Source organism: Pempheris klunzingeri, chromosome 23 (assembly GCF_042242105.1).
Source record: "Pempheris klunzingeri isolate RE-2024b chromosome 23, fPemKlu1.hap1, whole genome shotgun sequence".
Classification (NCBI taxonomy): domain Eukaryota; kingdom Metazoa; phylum Chordata; class Actinopteri; order Acropomatiformes; family Pempheridae; genus Pempheris; species Pempheris klunzingeri.
In genome coordinates this window covers 5,175,156-5,193,916 of record NC_092034.1, presented here as the reverse complement: position 1 = coordinate 5,193,916, position 18,761 = coordinate 5,175,156, and the positions used below count along the sequence as shown (strand labels likewise).

The window sequence follows — 18,761 nt, the reverse complement described above, 5'->3', positions numbered from 1 at the left end:
CGAAAAGGGAGAGGCAAAGATGAGGACAGAGCAGAGACAGTAGGGAGGAACGGTGTGAACGCTGCATTCCTGGAACCGTCACATACGTAGTCATTGCACTTATTTACTCCGTTTGTAATTGTCAGTCACTCGATTTAGCAACGCTAAAAGATTTGAAAATGTCCCAAATGTTGCTCTGTTGCGCCATCCTGACTATCTGAATGGCCTCATACTCCACAGAGGTCAATATTTGAGGAGTTCTATCCAGTTCTGACAGTAAAAATATTAAAGCACTTTGTATTTTTAAAATGTACCAGCTTAGAGACGAGGGATAACCAGCACCCCAGCGTCTGTTTAATGTAAGCAGTGTCTTCACATTTTGCAAACGGTTAATACCACATTTCTGGAACAAGACTCTGCGTAGACACCTACCTTAGTGACTCCTCTACCAGTGTGGGTGTAAAAAGTGACTTTGACCAGGGCACAATGGAATTGTGAACATGTAGGGTGAAGGAGGTAATGGAGCAAGTTTAAAAATAGCTGGGTACTGGCACTGTGAATAATACACTGCAAGAAGTTTCCGCCTTGAAGAAGCCACTCAGTATGGAGTCTTTTTTTTTTTTTTTTTTTAAAGAAAAAAAGGGAGAATGATTTGACATAACTTTTTTTTCAAAGCAGATCTAGAATTAAAGAAAGAGAGATTATGTTATTAAAGGAGTAGTCGGCAAGATTTCAAACCTGCCCTCACAAGTTTAGGTGTATTGGGTAGAATGTGAATAACATATGGATGAATATGGTAATTGAACCTATCCAACCTCATGAAGCTTCCTTTGTTTGTGGACAAAGTTGTTGCTTTTCAAATTGTAAGGCCTTAGAATGAAATAAAATCACCCATTTTTTGCAGTGTAGAAATGTCAACATCATCAACACAGGTTTTCTGACACCTTTGATATTATTTTATCAATTGTGTGTGTGTGTGTGTGTGGTAAAATAGATTAGATGCTTCGTGTGTGAGAGTGAGCGGGTTTCCACATGTGTAATATTTCACATCACTATCTGCTGTGTGGCAAGTGTGTTAAAATTAGCTTTTAGACTTTCCAGAATTTTAAAAGTCCGTGCAGTAGATTTGGTGGGAAATAGAAAAGAATAGAATAGAGGAGGGCCTCATACTATTTTTAGTGCGCAGCTTGTGACCGCAAAGGAGGACCTGGAGTTTCTTCCTGTGAATTGACGTCGTAAACATAGCTTGGTCATATACAGTCACCATTTATAAAAAAAGACAGTCAGCAGAAACAGCTCGGCCTCATCTCCAAACGTTAGGAAACACGCACTGTCCTTTTTATGATTCAAATTGTATTTAGAATAACAGGATTAACAATTTTAAGATCAAAACAAATTCAAAAATGTATTTGGAAAATTTTAAGACAAAAAACCTCAAGCAGTGTTAGCATAAGTGACAATAACTAATATTCTTAACATATCAATAACTGTTAATGTGACTTTTCACTGTGTGCTTCCAAGAAAATCAAAGAAATAAAAAAGTTTACAGTACACTGTATGTAACTTTTACACACCTGTGTCAAAATATTATGCTAGATTTAAGATGTTGTGTTTGTATGCAGCCATGTGAGGATGATAATAGTGTACAAATGAGTGGGTGAAGCAGTTTGTTTAAAGACCAAACTTTTTTTTTTTTTTTTTATCATAAACTGAGTCATTTGCTTTTGTCTCAAACAATTTATGGAAAAAAACTGCGATGCAAAATGATCTTGTATAAGATATTTCAAAATTTCTTTCAGTGTACGTGATAAGGTGTGTGTGAGGAGGAGGCAGGAAGCTGAGGAAGATGGGAGGGGAAGTCCCCAACCTCACTTATCTATAAAGAGTGCAGTATGAAGTGAAAGAGGGAATATTTTTCATCTGGAATAGAAGAACCTGTGTGAGTACATCTAATGAGTTCTTACTTTAGATTTTCAATTTAGATTTTTTTAAAATCTTACAGTGTAAAAATTTAATCCCATTTAACATTTGTATTCTGATTGGGATCATTTTTGGTTATTGGGTGAGTTTTAATAGTGTTTATCACTGCTAATACTAACAACCATAAGCTATTCATAGAAATGTAGGTTTATTGAAACCATATGCCAACTCACACCATTAGCCTGTAGGAATGTCTTACAATATTATGTCAATGTTAGGTTATATACATTTGAAAATTCAGTTCTGACTGGAAACAAACAACACATTTGTTGTCTCACACAACATCCTAACAGACAATTTTATTATCTTTTGTCAATACTTCTGTCTAGCGGGTTAGAGACAAACACTTGCACGTTCGTTATTTCTTATATGGGTGCATTGTAGATTCCTATTGAACCAGCAACCAGTCTGCCTCAGTTAGTAGTCAAAGGTTCCTTCTAGCAGTATGAATCAATATCGGTGAAACTAACATTAACCAGCTATAATGGGCCCGCATGTTTACAGTGTACTTAAAGCTGCACTCGATTTTTTTTTTAATGACATGGAAGTCAGCTTCTACACATGATCTTCTTACAGTCATCGGGAAGTATATAAGGGAAATACTGTGTCAACCTTTTTTTATGGCTCCAGAGAGATCTGCGCAAAATCTGATTAATTGTTGACTCAAGTGATGTCACTTGAGTCGACGTTAGCTGGAGCTGAAGACTGCAAGTTTGAGTTTGAGTTGGAGAGACGTGAGCTTTCCAGACCTCCATTTATTATTTTTCAGTTTTTAAGTTTATTCACTAATAACTTTTATATGTGTTGAAAATATGTCAAAAATTGTGTTTCCAGCTTTTCAGCCTTTTTTTCCTTACTCTGAATCGGCCCATGCTGTTTCCCAGGAATTATTGACGTGTACCGATGGGGCAGTTCACATCCAAACGTGACGGGTTGGTGTCGGGCATTCTCCCTCGTGTCCGCTTCTCAGCCAATAAGGAACAAACCCCCAAATATTCTACACACCATTTTGACTGCAGCAGCCAGCAACAAGATGGTAACCTCCAAATTCCTCCGACCATTGTTGTCTCAGACATGGATTCGAGGTTTGTCACCCCCTCTTTGGTAAAGCTGGTATATAATTTATTGTATAAGAACTTTTAGAGGAACTAATCATAATTTTAAAATGTAATTTTCAACAACGTTATATTTACCAAAAGTAATAAATTGATATACAATAAAGGTCCTGGTTCTGCGAAAAATGGCAAAGTGATTAAACTGACAACAAAACCTTGAAATACAGAAACACTGCTGAGTTTAATGACTTCATATTACAAGCATGAGGGCTGGTGGCCATTAAAGAAACTTGCTGATCTTTTTTCTGTTTTATTCAAAATAACACTCCTATCCTGACAGCTCAGCGGAGCACCGAGGCTCGAGGTCGGAGCTGCGGAGGAATTCCTTCTACAGCACGTTAGACCTGGTGCCGCAGCTGGAGCATTATGCCAGCACACTGCCGCACCAGCAGACGAGGAGCCGACCATCTCTTGAGGCTCTTCGCAGGGCATCCGAGGGAAGTTTTCCACTCCAGGAAACCACATCTCATCCAATTTAGCACACCCCTTGCCTATTGAGCCATGAATAGATGGATTAGATTCTTAATATAACCTGTGTGCTTCATAAAAAAATCTATTCTTTGCAAGCAAGCAATGCATCCCTACTGTTTTAAAATTGTAATGGACCTCAATAGCCCTCATTCAGAATCAAAGGTCTTTAGGTGATGCATAAAGAAAACTCACTGGGTGGTTATTCAGTATGTATAATCACATTTAGTTGATTATGTGCCAGTGTTATTCTTCCAATTCCACATGTTTTTGAATATTTGAGGGACGGGCTAAATCATTTTTACTATTGTTGTTATTAGGCTATTTTAATTTAAATGTGTATGTGCCACCCAAGTCTGATCTGCAACACTGTAAAGTAGTAGTGTAAATGTTAATTTTGAGAAATTTGTTAACAGGATTACACCATTCATGGGGGTAGAATCAGTTATTCTTGCTGTACACTATGAAGCTGATTAGCAAGTACAAATTGAAACTGACAAAGACATGCACTGAATCTGAATTTTTATCTTCAAAATAAAGTTCTCACCACATTATTGTTACCATCTCTCTTCTTCTTCACAGGAGGTGGAGGTGACAAACACTTCTCCAGACTCAGTTAGCAGTCTGCCAGTGACAGACGGCGGAAATGAAGAATCCCAAGCTCGAAAGGAGAAAGCTCCGGTTCGATTTGGCTGGGTGACCGGAGTCATGGTGGGCAACGCTTGCGTGTGCTTGAGTGCACAAACATTACACACTGCTCACCTCACTTGTTTTAACATTTCATGTATAAACGATCTCAAACATCTCACCGAAAAACACTTAGTGGGTGTTTTTGTTCACTTTTGTCACAGGTTCGTTGCATGCTGAATATCTGGGGAGTCATTCTATTTCTCCGCCTGTCGCTGATCACTTCTAAGGCAGGCGTTTGTGAGTATTCAATTCCTCTTTCATTCCTCTGTTTTGTGGCTGTGATTTTTCTTTCTCGCTCTCACGTGTAATATGTGAATTGATTTACCTTTACACATTATGCTGCATCAGAATGATGTGAGAAGACTTTTATCTCAAACAAGTTATTTTAGCCTCTATTCAATATTGACATTTCAACTCGCTCTCCATCACTCCAGTCAGTGTTACAGGAAACTTTGTAGAGACAGGAACTGTCGTATGTGACTATTTTAACCAAATGTGCAGCTGCACTGATCAACAACTAACTATGTGTGGGTTTAAACCTGCAATATATAGTTATTACCCTTACCCCATTACATTTACAGTACCTAGTACTTGCCAAACTGGCTTATTAAAGATGATATTTTGATAAAAGTGCATGCTGTGAGATATTACATCCGAAATCATGCTTTATAAAATAAAAGCTTAAAACTAAAGTAAAAACTCTGAGGGACTAACACAACTAAATTCTAAAATGCTGTACCTGAAAACATGCTAGAAGAGAGAGTATGCAGTTTTTGCAGCAATGATTTACATTATGAGATAGTAAGAGCAACACTCGCAAGGCTCCATGCAGAGGGAGCAGTATAGATAAAAACTCTCCATTTTGGATTAATACACACACTACTCACAAAAAGTTAGGGATATTTGACTTTCAGGTGAAATATATGGAAAATGTAAAAAGTGAATGCTACAGTGACATTATATCATGAAAGTAGGGCATTTAAGTAGAAGCATGCACTGGTGATTTTATTCATCTTAAACAATTTATTGAAAGAAAATCTCACAACAGTGGTAGGTATACCACAACAAAACATTTTCGGTGCCTCAATAAATTGGGATGTGGCCAAAGGACGTCCACTCCTCTCCTTTCTGTGACTCTTCCAGTCTCTGTATCACTGTTCCAACCTCCTGATGACACTCTGTGACCCTCTAAGCTCAGTGAACACCTCCGTCTGAGGACTTCCTGTTTGAAGCCTCCAGTGTTGAGGTGCTGCTGGTCAACTGTTAGGTGTCGTCTTGGTCTCATGATGTCAGAATGTGAACAGCAGGATGAGGAGGACTGTTTAAATACCAATTCTAAGTGAAGCAGGAAATGTATTGGTGGATTCATGGATCAAACCTGTTGTGAATGTTGCTGTTAAGCTTCTTGTTAGAGAACAGCAGCTGGTGCAGAAAGTACTGAAACACTGAACAGTTGGACATGTGCATTCAAAAGTTTAGAGAAGGTCACATTAAGTTCACCTGGAAAGGTTAGAATGCATTTTAGGTTCATCCTGAAATTTCACCTGAAAGCCGAATATCCCTAACTTTTTGTGAGTAGTGTATACATAGAGTGGTTGTGTGTGCCACTAAAGAGGTCCAATGACTGACTGAGATGATGCACGTATGTACAGTAAACCCCCGTGGTCATGCAGAGGCAAAAAGTAGCAGAAACAGGCCTTTCTCTTACAAACATAGAGACACAGGCCTTGAAACCTAAAAATAAATACCCAACAATATGAATATAGTGTCATTAAAACCTTCATTTGTCTCATCTCAGTGTTCACCTGGCTTATCATCCTGATGTCTGTGACGGTGACCTCAGTAACTGCCCTCTCCGTCTCTGCCATCGCCACCAACGGGAGGGTGACCTCAGGTCAGCCACTGCAGTCAAAACAAAAATTCATTTATTCATTCTCAGTGATTTCTAATTTTCAGCGCTCACAGTATTCTCACGAGAAGTCTCATTTCTGTGTCACTCGTCAGGTGGGGCGTATTTCATGATCTCCCGATCTTTGGGTCCTGAAATTGGTGGACCCATTGGGATGGTCTTTTCCTTTGCCAATGCTCTGGCCTGTGCCCTCAACACTGTTGGCTTTGCAGAGGTGGTTGTTGATATAATGCAGGTAAGTTATGTTTCAATACCCTAAAAATAAATAAATGATAGTAGTTTTACATGCCTTGAGAATGAAAAATGCCTGATAACCAATGTTTGCTATGTTTTCAGTTAATTGTTTTACTTTTTGCTTTTACTGAGGTTTTTCATGTCTTTTTATATAACTATGTGAATTGTCTAAAAGAATTTGACAACCTGAAATGAATGAATCGGTATCATAAAGGCATATATCATTATGATAATAATTGAAATATTAAGCAAAGATCCTACAATGACTCCTCACTTTAAAGCGGTTTGGTTTTATATGTGCGTGTGAATAATTTGCAGGAGTTTGGTGTCGTCATGGTTGATGAAGTCAATGACATGCGTATTGTTGGCGTGATCACGGTGACTATTCTTCTGTTCATTTCATTGGCTGGAATGGAGTGGGAGTCCAAGGTGAGCCTGTCCTGACGCATCTTATTTTATTCGCTGGATGTGTCAATATCTCACTAACTTTTGCTCTTTATAAAAGGTCTTCCATTTTCTTCTTATCTCTCAATTGTCTCTCAGGCCCAGATTGTGTTCTTTATAGTTCTCTTGGTCTCGTTTTCTAACTACTTTGTGGGAACAATCATCCCTCCAAGTCCAGAGAAAAAGGCACAGGGCATCTTTGGATACCGCAGTGAGTTCAGACTTCTCTGGTGAAACTATTGCCTTTGTAATACAGTAACTGTGTGAATAATTCAACTGAATTTACTTTATGTAGGGACTATTATATTAACCTAACAAAACATTGCACTGTAACACAAGAGACTACTGTTTTCAATTTCCAACCATCAGTAAACACTGTTGTTCTTAAAGCGTGACCAGTATTTTAAAAGTTTTGGAGGGCACAGATAAGAGATGCACATTGGGTGTCAGATCAATAAGCACTTCTATGTGTCCCTTTAAATTCATTTGTAGGACTTGTTTGAATGTATTGAATTAATTAATCTCATTTGTTAACTAGACTGATTAAGTGTTCACAACAAATCTATTCTTAATTTGCAATTAGAAATATAATCATTTCAAATTCTTTCATATTTGCAGCCAGAACATCTTTTTATAAAGTCAATATTTTAACAAATTTCCGTCTATTTCCATCTTAGCTGTTTTAAAGTGTATATGATGTACATATACATCATTTTATCAGAGGGCAAAATGTTTCTTTGTTGCCTGTCATTAGGTGAGATCTTCATATCGAACCTCAAACCAGACTGGAGAAAACCTGATGAAGGTTTTTTCCAGATGTTTGCCATTTTCTTCCCTTCTGCCATTGGCATCCTGTCCGGAGCCAACATCTCTGGAGACCTCAAAGTATGATGAGAAATAAAAATACAGAGATACTTCTTACATCACAGCCGCCAACCAGGACTACATGAATGTTGTCTTGTGTATTATATCCCTTTTGCAGGACCCTGCCACTGCTATCCCCAAAGGCACCCTCACTGCCATTTTCTGGACTACATTAAGCGAACTAGTTATTTCTGCAACTGTTGGTAAGCTCCTCTCTTGTTGTACAAGCTGGTTGTATTTCATATTGATTTGTTTCTTAAATGATTTGTTTTGATTATCTTAACTAGTCAGGATTGTTTGAGGTGCTAGAGGACAGACTGGAGGCACGGGCCCTGAGGATTTATTACAAATGTTAAGAGCAGTGTCATCATTGTACTGCATGAGCATGAGAGGGCCGATGGGCCCGAAGTGGCAGACAAAAGAGAGATTTGACGGACTTTGACATCAACACTTCATGACATCACACAGGACTCTTCAAACCTCTTGTCAGTACTCATCAGGGACTGATGTAACAACAAAGTGCATTCATAGGCTGTATAGAACTTTATTTATTCCACGTTTGACAGGTAACACACCTTGGACGTCACATTACATCATGACTATAATATTTACATCTTCATTCTCTTCCAGCATCGTGTGTGGTGCGGGATGCTTCTGGTAACATGAGTGACATTTTACATGGAAACATCACTGATGGCTGTGTGGGTCTGGGATGTGACTTTGGCTGGAACTTCACAGAGTGCATTCAGTCGCAGTCTTGTACACATGGTTTGGCTAACAATAACAAGGTACCATTTTTTGTAAAATGTTTGTAAAATGAAACCATTCTCTTTGAATTTTGATGTTTATAATGCGTGTTCATAAACCTGTGATCATAACTGTATATGAAAATGTAAATAGTGATTCTTAATGGTGATTATTCCAAACAGGTAATGGGCCAAATTTCAGGTTCTTCCCACCTCATCACTGCTGGTGTCTTTGCAGCCAGCTTGTCTTCTGCCCTCGGCTTCCTCGTCTCCGCCCCTAAAGTCTTTCAGGTGAGAAAGCACAGCTAAATCCTGAAAAAAAAAACAACTAATAAAACATTCATTTATTTTTCCTCTCTTAAAAGCTGGTTTTTAAACATGATTGGTGAGTTTTCTTATAAAAAAGCTGGCACATTTATTGGCAGACTGTGAAAGTGCTACATAGCACTAATGTCCCATGTGCAGAGCGCTTTATCATCACTTTATCAACTTATATTTTCTTCTTTATCTGCCAGTGTTTGTGTAGAGACAACATATACCCATACATCGGATTCTTTGCAAAGGGTTATGGGAAAAATGATGAGCCACTCCGGGCTTACATTCTCTGCTATGTCATTGCCGTGGCCTTCATTCTCATTGGTGGGTGCAATCTAATACTGTCATCGTTTTTTTTTTTAATTGGAATTATTGATTCATATATTTCTTCTCTAGATTTGTAATGTGTTTTTGATTTCTTTCTCACGTATCGTAACAGCTAAGCTGGACACCATCGCATCCTTGATCTCCAACTTCTTCCTGTGTTCCTACAGCCTGATCAACTTCAGCTGCTTTTACGCATCGATCACCAACTCCCCAGGTGAGATATGCTGACACACAAAATTCCCCATATGAGCTTTTCTGTCCAGGCAAAAGGCTAAAAGAGACCAACGCTGACTGTCCGGAGGAAACACACAGCAATCGCCTAACACCTAATGTTTTCCATAATATAGCCACAGCTTGTCTTCTAAGACATTTAGGATGTGCTTACCTGTCCTGTAAATACAGAGGTTCTCTATTTCTCACGGTCGTCCCCTTTAGGTTGGAGGCCATCATTTCACTACTACAGTAAATGGACAGCTTTGTTTGGGGCGGTGATCTCTGTGGTGCTGATGTTCCGGTTTACCTGGTGGGCTGCTCTCACCACCTTCTGCATCATCTTCTTCCTGTTTGGATACGTCAACTACAATAAGCCAAGTGAGTCCAAAACAAATGATACATTTTGAAATGCAGTTATGAGACTAATGTGGTCTGGATTGACGTAGAATGAGTTATTTTAGGTTTGTGTCTCACTTCTTTCATGTGTGTTTTCACATCCACAGAGGTCAACTGGGGTTCGTCAGTCCAAGCGGGTAGTTACAACTTGGCTTTGTCTTACACCGTCTCTCTGTCCGGTGTCGAGGATCATGTCAAGAATTTTAGGTGAGTGACTAAGAATTTGTTATGCATCCAAATGATTTTTTTATGTCAAATTTGATCTCATACATTTTTATTTAGTTGGAAAAAATTATTCTGCTCTGCATTTACATTTTGTCTTTTAAAAGTAATTTTCAGTCGTGATAGTACTGATTTATACTGTGAGTGTGTTAATTTCAGACCTCAATGTCTTGTCCTGACGGGGCCACCAAACCAGCGACCAGCCCTGGTCGACTTTGTTGGCTCCTTCACCAAACATATAAGCCTCATGATCTGTGGGGACATAATCACGGTCAGTCATTTAGTTTCAACAGTTTTGTTTCCAAGATGAAAATAAAAGTGATGATTTATATCCCTTTACTTAAGACACTATCCCATAGTAGCTTTTCATCAGGTCTCTAGCTTGCATTTATGTCTTTCAATAAACTGCTCCAGGAGCAGGACAGGCAGACTCGGCCGCAGGACGCCACAGACTGGTTGGTGAAATGGATGAACAAGAGGAAGGTGCGCTCGTTTTACACTCCTTTCACTGCTGGCAGCCTCAGAGTGGGGGCGCGACACTTGCTGCAGGTGAAACATCTCTTATTGCTCTTTTTTGAAAAGTAACTACACATAACTGCATAACTACTGCTTCAAATGTTCAAAGTTTGACTTAATCTAGGTTCAGATTCTGTTCTGATATTTGTTCTCACTTGACATTTTTAAGGCTTCTGGTCTTGGCAAGCTGAAGCCCAACACTCTGGTCCTGGGCTTCAAGGCAAACTGGAGGGACAGTACACCTGAAAGCATTGAAGATTACATCAACACCATATAGTAAGTGTGGCTAAAGAAAAGACAGAGGTTTAGGAACTATTAACATACAGTAAACATAATTTATACTTTAATATTTTAATATTCTTAACTCCAAACTCTAGAGATAAACACGTAAGTGCTGCCATAGACATCCAGTCAGTTGCCGGTTTATTAGATACACTTAGCTATAAATAATCCAGACTAATGCAGCAGCCCTGCAGTAATTCCTACCATCATGTTGAATACTGTTGTATTAGACTGTTAGTTTGAGCATTAATATAATTCATAAACTGGCAACTGGGTGTATAATGTTGCCTTGATGAAATGATTTGTCGACGATGTGGCAGAATTATTAATTTGTATATCCATCTTCGCGTTAAAACCCCCATCTTAGTTTGTTCTTCTTCTCTTGCTTTTCTTTTCTCTAGCGATACCTTTGACTCCAACTACTGTTTGTGCATCTTGAGGATGATGGACGGGCTGGATATCTCTGACCAGTTTGATTCTGAAGGTTAGAAATCCAGTTTGTTTCTCTGTGTGTTTTGCGATAGCGTCACATATTTGTATAAAATTCAACAAAATAAACAAATGGTGAAGGATGTGATGTCTGTCCGTCCAGTGAACCAGGGCTTTGAGCCTGATGAAGCTGTTGAAAACGACAACCAGCAGTCTCCTGAGAGGGAACCAGGTGAGCACTTACACAGTTAAAGACTAGCTGACGAACATATTGAGACATTTAGCAGCTAAAGAGCCTGATATTTCACTCAGGAGTTGGTAGAGACCAAAAACGGAGCTAAAAGACAGTGGATATTAGATTTTCATTTGCCATGTGGGCACACATACACCTCCAAATTAATCCTAACATTACTCCATCAGCACTGGATGTGTGAATGAGAAATTGCCAGCTCACAAGTTTGCCTAATGCCTTAATGGACCAGACGATGTGTTGCTTCATGGCCACCTGAGCAGTTACAGTATTTAATCATCGTACTGAGACATCTCAGTATCTTATTGCTTGGTTCACTCAGAGTAAATATAATTACTGGCTCCCTCTTCTTGGCCCCGATGTTACAGCTGACAACCTCTCTGATAAAGGCGACAGTGATCAGATCAAGACGGTGTTTCAGAACGACCAGGGGAAGAAGACCATTGACGTCTACTGGATAGCTGACGATGGAGGTGAGCCCAAAGAGAGGCTAAGCCCCCCTCCAGGTCATACACATCTACCATGGCTGTCGTTGTTCTTAGCTGCAGCATTTCTCTTCTTCGTCTCCTTTCAGGCCTGACTCTGCTGGTGCCTTACCTGCTCACCAGGAGGAAACACTGGCACCACAGTAAGGTCAGGGTCTTCATCGTAGGAGATGAACAAAACATGGAGGAAGGCCGCAACGAGTAGGTTTTCTGTTTCGCCTTCTGGGATAAATGATTAATAATTAATTAATATACAGTCAAGTAATGCTGGAAAACTATTAAAGGGAAATAAGCAAGAAAGCAAAGTAACACGTTATAGAGAAATATATCAATTCATTTCAGAAGTAATGAAAATATCTACAGTTTAATATCAATTGGTACTGATCTCCATTAGTGGTGGTGTTTTGTCCGGTACATTAAAAATTCTGATTTCTGGTTCCAGTTCATGGACTTCTGTGTTGCAGTATATAACACGGTGCATGATGGTCCGTGGAAACTGATGAGCTCAGACTTTGGTTGTTATTTTCAGGATGATCGCTCTGCTGAAGAGGTTTCGTTTGGATTTTAACGACGTCACGGTGATGACGGACAGCGAGAGGCGTCCACAGGCCAAGAAGTATGTCTGGAAAACCTTTGTGTTCACTGTCACAACAACACTGAAGGAAGGAAGGGATCATTCTATACTGGCTGGCTGTGATGGTTTTCACCACCTCACACTTTTTACTTTTATTTTGAACAAACAAATGACAAAATATTAAAGCCATCATGCGCAGGATTTAAAACTTGTAGCTTGTGGCGCTCCATATGGCACTGTCCAAGATGACACATTCTATGAAATGCACATAAAATGCTGCCTTGAAATAAGATAAATCAGCCACAATGGGTTTTTAATGCACTTCTGCCTATCACTACTTGATAGACTTGATAAAAAAGAATAGACATGGACATTTCTTTATTATATTTGACCAACAGACACTTGGTGGAGCTGCCAATATTTAAACTTAAAATCGTGTTTCACACATGTAAAGACGTCTTTGAACCTGGTAATTTAACTAGATTTTATCTCTGTCCTTCACTGCATGCTGACTTCTGTGCTTTTGCCCTGGCTGCTCCTCAGTCTGAGTAGGTTTGTGGACAGCATCGCTCCCTTCAGGCTATATGATGATGAACAGGAGGAAGGTGACTCAGTTCAGGAACCGAGACAAAGAGCATCATGGAAAATATCAGACAAAGAGTTTGAGGCCTTCAAACTTAAGGTGTGTGTGTCCAACAGCATGCTGTCCTTTCTGATGTGAGCCGCCGGGAATAGTTAAATAGTCATCAGTGACCAGTTTACTTACTTTTATCTTAATCTTTTATCCCCTTCCTTTACAGTCTGAGAGAAAAGTGAGGCTGAATGAAATCATCCGGAGGAATTCACAACACGCTGCTCTCGTGCTCGTGTGAGTGCATAGTTTAACTTATCAGTTCAGTTCAGGGTGTAACAAGTATGTTGGTATGGGAACAAAGCATGTGAACATCATGCAAGCATGTGTTGAATGGGACTGAAGTCGGGCCTGTAAAGTCCTTCCACGCCATATTCTGACCACCACTTCTTAACTGACCAGGCTCCTGTTGAAACAGGAGATGACCCTCTCTAAACTGCTGCCACAGAGTTGGAAGCACACTCTTGTATGAAATATCATGCTGAACCATTTAGACTTTAATTGCTTGGAGCTAAGGGGCCAAAAGACTAATTTCTGACATTTAAGTGTGTTTTTGTTGTTGTTGTCATATTTATTTTACAGTGGGTGGGTTATATGGAGATAATATAGGTTCAGAAAAAAGAAAGAGGTGGGAGAGATTTCAGGTTGAGTGCAAACCACGGCGTGCACTAGTCTGACTCTTCTCATTGTGCTGTTCATGTGAATTTGCAGGAGCCTTCCTGTGCCCCACAGCGACTGCCCCAGTGCTCTGTACATGGCCTGGCTGGATACTCTGACCTGCGGCCTCCACTGCCCCGCGGTGCTCATACGAGGAAACCAGCAGAACGTCCTCACTTTCTACTGCCAGTGAATCCTGTCTCATAGGGACGGATATTTTCAGATAGTGAATGAAAACAATACCCAGGGAACAAAAGGGAGAAATGTGAAATAATAACAATATAATAACGTGCAATGTATCTTAACAAACTTCTATCTATCATTATTATGATGAGTCTGCAGTCGTCTCCAAATCAAGGACTCTAAAAACAAGAATGAGAGGCTTGTGTTTGTAAGATTAGTGCTACATTTACTGCGCTTGCCATGCTTACTGTAATCACTATGTAAAAAGTCCCATTATGTTACATATTGAGTGTCACTGGAGCCGAAAAATTGAATGTCTGATTGAAGAAATTTGCTCTGTATTTGGGAGTTTGTATTTAAAAATAGTATGAACATTATACAAATATCATTTACAGCATTTTTTGATTTGATGTTGTTTTCTACACCACTGTGTGATTTATTTATTATTTTTCTGTAAAAAATGATGTGACTGCTCAGCTGTGTCTGAAATAACAGGAAATGTATTACTGTATTACTGTACTATTTGTTCGGGCTGCATTTTATGTAATGTACATTTTATCTGCTCAATACTGTGATATGTTTGTTTTCTATAATATTACATTAAATTACAGCTGTGCTAAACAGACAGTTTCCTGGTGATGATAACGATCTGAAACCTGGATATTTGAATATTATATAAAAGGAGACCAAAAAGCATGAACAGGGTTGGTTTCATTTCTAAATGACAACTTTCAACTGTTTCAAGATAACAACTGATTCAAACTAAATACAAAATTACAAAAAGAGCACTTCTCTGCCCTGACACACATGTGAAACCTTTCTATTTCTATTTATTTATTCTTTTCACTTTGCAGCACCTTTCATCTATTTCCCCCATAAGCGGCCACTGAATTTGACTTTTGGAATGACAGTTTCTGTTTTTGCATGTCGGACATTCAGCAGTCCACTGTTTTCTACTTCAGTTCTCTTTTTCATTACATAAATGTAAAATAAAAGGGCGTGGACTTCTCATCATCAATGGTTCTTTCTGGCAGTGATGGGGATCTTAACGTTTTGCATTTTAATATTCAAATGCTGACACTGAGGTGGCCACGGGAGTTCATCGTGCTATTAGATCATGCCAGAGTTAACTGGGAGCAGACGGCATCAGCACCTCAAGGAGAGACACCAGAGCGAAGCGAAGAGGGAAGAAATCACGTATGTTTGTAAACCAAAACACCAAACTCTTTTGTAATGTTTGTGAAGCTGGACAGCACAGTGTATGTTTTATGTTCTAAAACTGAAAATAGTTTTTCCATGTCCCTGCCATGTGCCAAATGGTTTTTCAGTGCTTTTATTTGTTAAAAAACAGATATATTGTTTTGCATACATTATAAATCAATATACCAATAATGTCTAAACTTGTTTATCATATTAATTTGAAGTTTTTATTTATGATACAACCACTATAACTGCAGCTTTAGACTTTTACAAATGTTGCTTAATTTTGTAGCTTTTACAAAGGGTGAACCTTTGTTAAGCTCACAATGCAATATTTAATTTTTGATGACGTGTCAGATGTGTTTTGAATTGACTGGTAAATGCATCTTACGGTGCATTTCTCTTATTTTTTGTGTCACCAGCACCCAAAAACATAAAATGTTGTATTGCACTTTAACGTGCATGTTGCTGAAAGTAGAAACTTTCATATGCACTGTTTTGGCTTGACAATGGTTTGCATATTTCCTACCTTTCCTATATTCAGCTTCCTTTTTCGACTAAACTTTGTATACTGGAGGGAGTGGTGACAAGCGGTTACACTCATTGTGTTTGGTTCACTGCACACTAAAATATCAGCTTCATCTACCAGAGCAAAGATGCAGTGGAGCCTGTTTCTGCTCATTCTGATGGGTAAGTGTATCAGTGTACCAGATCTACAACTATAGCTGCCGTTTTTAGGTTAAAATCACAATAGCTTCATCAAATAGTCGAGTCAAATAGACTACTTTCACCAACCAAGCAACTGGACTAAATTAAGAGCTATGATATAAGTGATATTGCTGTAGCCTCCTGATTTTGATTCACTAGTGACATTTTTGCTATGCAATAAGCAGGAAAGCTAATTCATTCATGTTTTTTTCTGTTGTTAGGTCAGTGCTCTTTCTTCACATGTCACCTCTGTAAGTACCACTTCATTGAGGTGGAAAAGACCTGGCACGAAGCCCAGAAGCACTGTAGAGACTGTTTCACTGATCTGGCCACAGTGTCTGACATGACAGACATGAAGAGACTCCGCCTCTCTACAAAAAATGAAAAGGACGCCTGGATTGGGCTGTCAAAGCATAATTCGAGGAAGTGGCACTGGTCTCTGCCGGGGGTGGAGTACCATGAAAATAGAAATCGTTGGAGTCCAGGAAGCCTGGCGGAGCTCGATGATACTAAGAACTGTGTGGTGCTAAATAATAATCGGACCATGACTGACTACAATTGTAATTCAGAAAAACCATTCATCTGCTACGATGGTGAAAATGGGTTGCTAATAATCCAACTTCTGACTGAATCATATGATACAATTTATAGGATGATATGTGTATAAATGACTTGATAACTTGCATGCATTTTTTTTTCTGTTTACTCCACAGAAACACAGAAATCCAATAAAACATTCCATGTTATAAACGATACGATGAACTGGCTAAACGCTCAGAGTTACTGCAGAAAAGAGCACACTGATTTGGTCAGTGGATTCAGTCAGTTAGACGACAGAGAACTCCAGATGGAAACCAGTAATGAACAAGACAGCTGGTGGACCGGCTTGTTCAGAGACACCTGGGGGTGGTCAGATGGGAGCAATTTCTCTTTCAGAGACTGGGACCCGGGGTTTCAGGATGGCGAAAACAAGGCATTTGCCGTGACTATGCTAAATAGTTCTGGAAAATGGGGCTCTGATGAGTGTCAACGTCCAAAACCTTTCCTTTGCTATGAAGGTGAGTCTTGTCTCAACAGTTTTTTGGAGTCTTGTTTATGTTAACGACTGCATTATGTATGACACTGCTAGCTCCTGTGCTGCTCAAGATGTTGTTAAGACATTTGATGATGTCTTAAGATGTTTGACATTAGCAGCATTTAAATCGGCACTGAAAAACCCATATTGACTGAACAAAGCTGCTGGTATGGTCCTGTGTTTGCCTCTATTTCCTCCATGACAGATAACGTGATCCTGATCAAAGAGTGCAAGACCTGGGAGGATGCCTTATATCACTGCAGAGAGAACTACAATGACCTGGTCTCCATCACTAACCCTCTCGAGCAGATCTGGATCCAACAGAGAGCCCGTAATGCCTCGACTGATTTTGTCTGGATGGGACTGCGCTACACTTGCACTCTGGATTTCTGGTTCTGGGTCAGTGACGAGGCAGTCCACTATAAGAACTGGGCCTCAGAGGGACAGCGTGACGACTGTGACGTGTCTGGAGCCATGGAAAGAGGAGGAGAACACAAGTGGTTCAAAAAGCTGGATAATATGAAGTTTAATTTCATGTGTTCTAAGTGGTAAAACTGCTGACAGAAGTTTTATTCATTTATTCTGTGTGATGTATTACTTTTGAAGAACTTTACACTATTGCATATATGCTGTCTGGGTTTAATGAATGGTTTTATTTTTACTAACCATAAAGAAAACTTGTTCTTCTGTCTCCTTGACCTAAAATATCTGAATGACTTACTTTATTATTGCTGGATGGCAGATAACAATGATTAGTTTGTGTTTTGATGGTAAAGTGTGGATCTTTTGGGGTTTTTTGTATCCTATTGTATCTTTTTGGGGAAAAAAAGAAAAATCTGTAATGTTTTGCTTGTTATACAATACATTCTTCTTATTGGTGAGGCTCTAATGATGGCTACAATATGGAAAACTATATTTCAGTCATGATCACATTTAAGTGGGTAAGTGTTTTCTCTGGTGCCGAATAAACTGTTAATTCGGAGTCATAATGGCGTCATTTAATTTAACTTTTACATAAGCAGTTCCTCATTTAAGAGTAAAAGACAGACTAACATCATAATGTTCTACAGGATCCATAAACAAAAATATCAGAATATCTTCGTGGAGTTTGTTAAGCGCACTAAAAAACATTTTGTAGCCCGAAAACTTGATTGAGTGATTAGAGGCAATGGGTCTCCATGGGTGCCATTCTTAAATGCAACTAGATAACACAGACTGTGTTTGACGTTACTGATGGATTTAATTTGGCTTTTTTTTAGAGTTAACAGGCAGCTCATCAAAATGGCCAAAACCCATACTGTTGTAGAAAAACTACTGAGTAGTTTAACAATAGTAGTCGATGAGAATGCGTATGTTGGAGAGGTGATGCCAACCAACACTTGTAGCAGCTTGTTTGCTGAAAACAGCTTCCCGCTGCCATTGGAAACAGGGCTGATTTGCCAATGATGGTTAATGAATGTGTTTGTTTGTTTCAAATCATTTCCTGATGACTTCCTGGGAAGTTTCCTGAAGAAAACTACATGCAGTAACTTGGTAAGATTTATATGGCCCCCGTGAGATCCCATTAAATGTATTAAACTGTCCATATATGTTGAATTGTAAAGTTGAAAAGTTGAACTGAATAGTTCCCTGTACATAAATTGAACGCTTTTCCTGTATTGATATTGAACAGTCTGATAAATCTGATTATTATATATCAGGATATTTCTTTTTATATAAACACACAATAAGCAAACACGAGATGAGGGTCTGGGACAATGGAGGCTACTTATCGGCTGACACAAATACATGTATGTCTGCACTAAGTGAATCAGTATATCTGCCTTGTTGTATAAGTATAAGATGCAACAAAACAACCAGAGAATAATT

General features: G+C 39.1%; 1 protein-coding gene across 1 annotated transcript; it reads left to right on the top strand.

Moving 5' to 3' along the window:
- The first annotated feature begins 2,862 nt into the window (after positions 1-2,862).
- LOC139222491 (solute carrier family 12 member 3-like) lies at positions 2,863-13,919 on the top strand. The gene is made up of 27 exons (XM_070854269.1): positions 2,863-3,044; positions 3,355-3,552; positions 4,166-4,253; positions 4,394-4,469; positions 6,031-6,126; positions 6,237-6,376; positions 6,694-6,804; positions 6,919-7,030; positions 7,574-7,704; positions 7,802-7,886; positions 8,314-8,471; positions 8,613-8,720; positions 8,945-9,068; positions 9,184-9,285; positions 9,507-9,662; positions 9,788-9,887; positions 10,062-10,173; positions 10,317-10,451; positions 10,588-10,694; positions 11,102-11,184; positions 11,293-11,361; positions 11,748-11,852; positions 11,954-12,065; positions 12,394-12,480; positions 12,982-13,120; positions 13,239-13,306; positions 13,781-13,919. Exons 1-27 carry the CDS (start codon positions 2,863-2,865, stop codon positions 13,917-13,919), a joined length of 3,123 nt encoding a protein of 1,040 aa, XP_070710370.1.
- The last annotated feature ends 4,842 nt before the right edge of the window (positions 13,920-18,761 follow it).

Excerpts from the sequence above, each read along its gene's own strand:
- LOC139222491 (XM_070854269.1), top strand. The coding sequence starts at position 2,863 with ATGGGGCAGTTCACATCCAAACGTGACGGGTTGGTGTCGGGCATTCTC. Across the intron at positions 3,553-4,165 it reads ACCACATCTCATCCAATTTA|TCTGCCAGTGACAGACGGCG; the intron begins GCACACCCCTTG and ends CTCAGTTAGCAG. Across the intron at positions 9,069-9,183 it reads CGTGGCCTTCATTCTCATTG|CTAAGCTGGACACCATCGCA; the intron begins GTGGGTGCAATC and ends GTATCGTAACAG.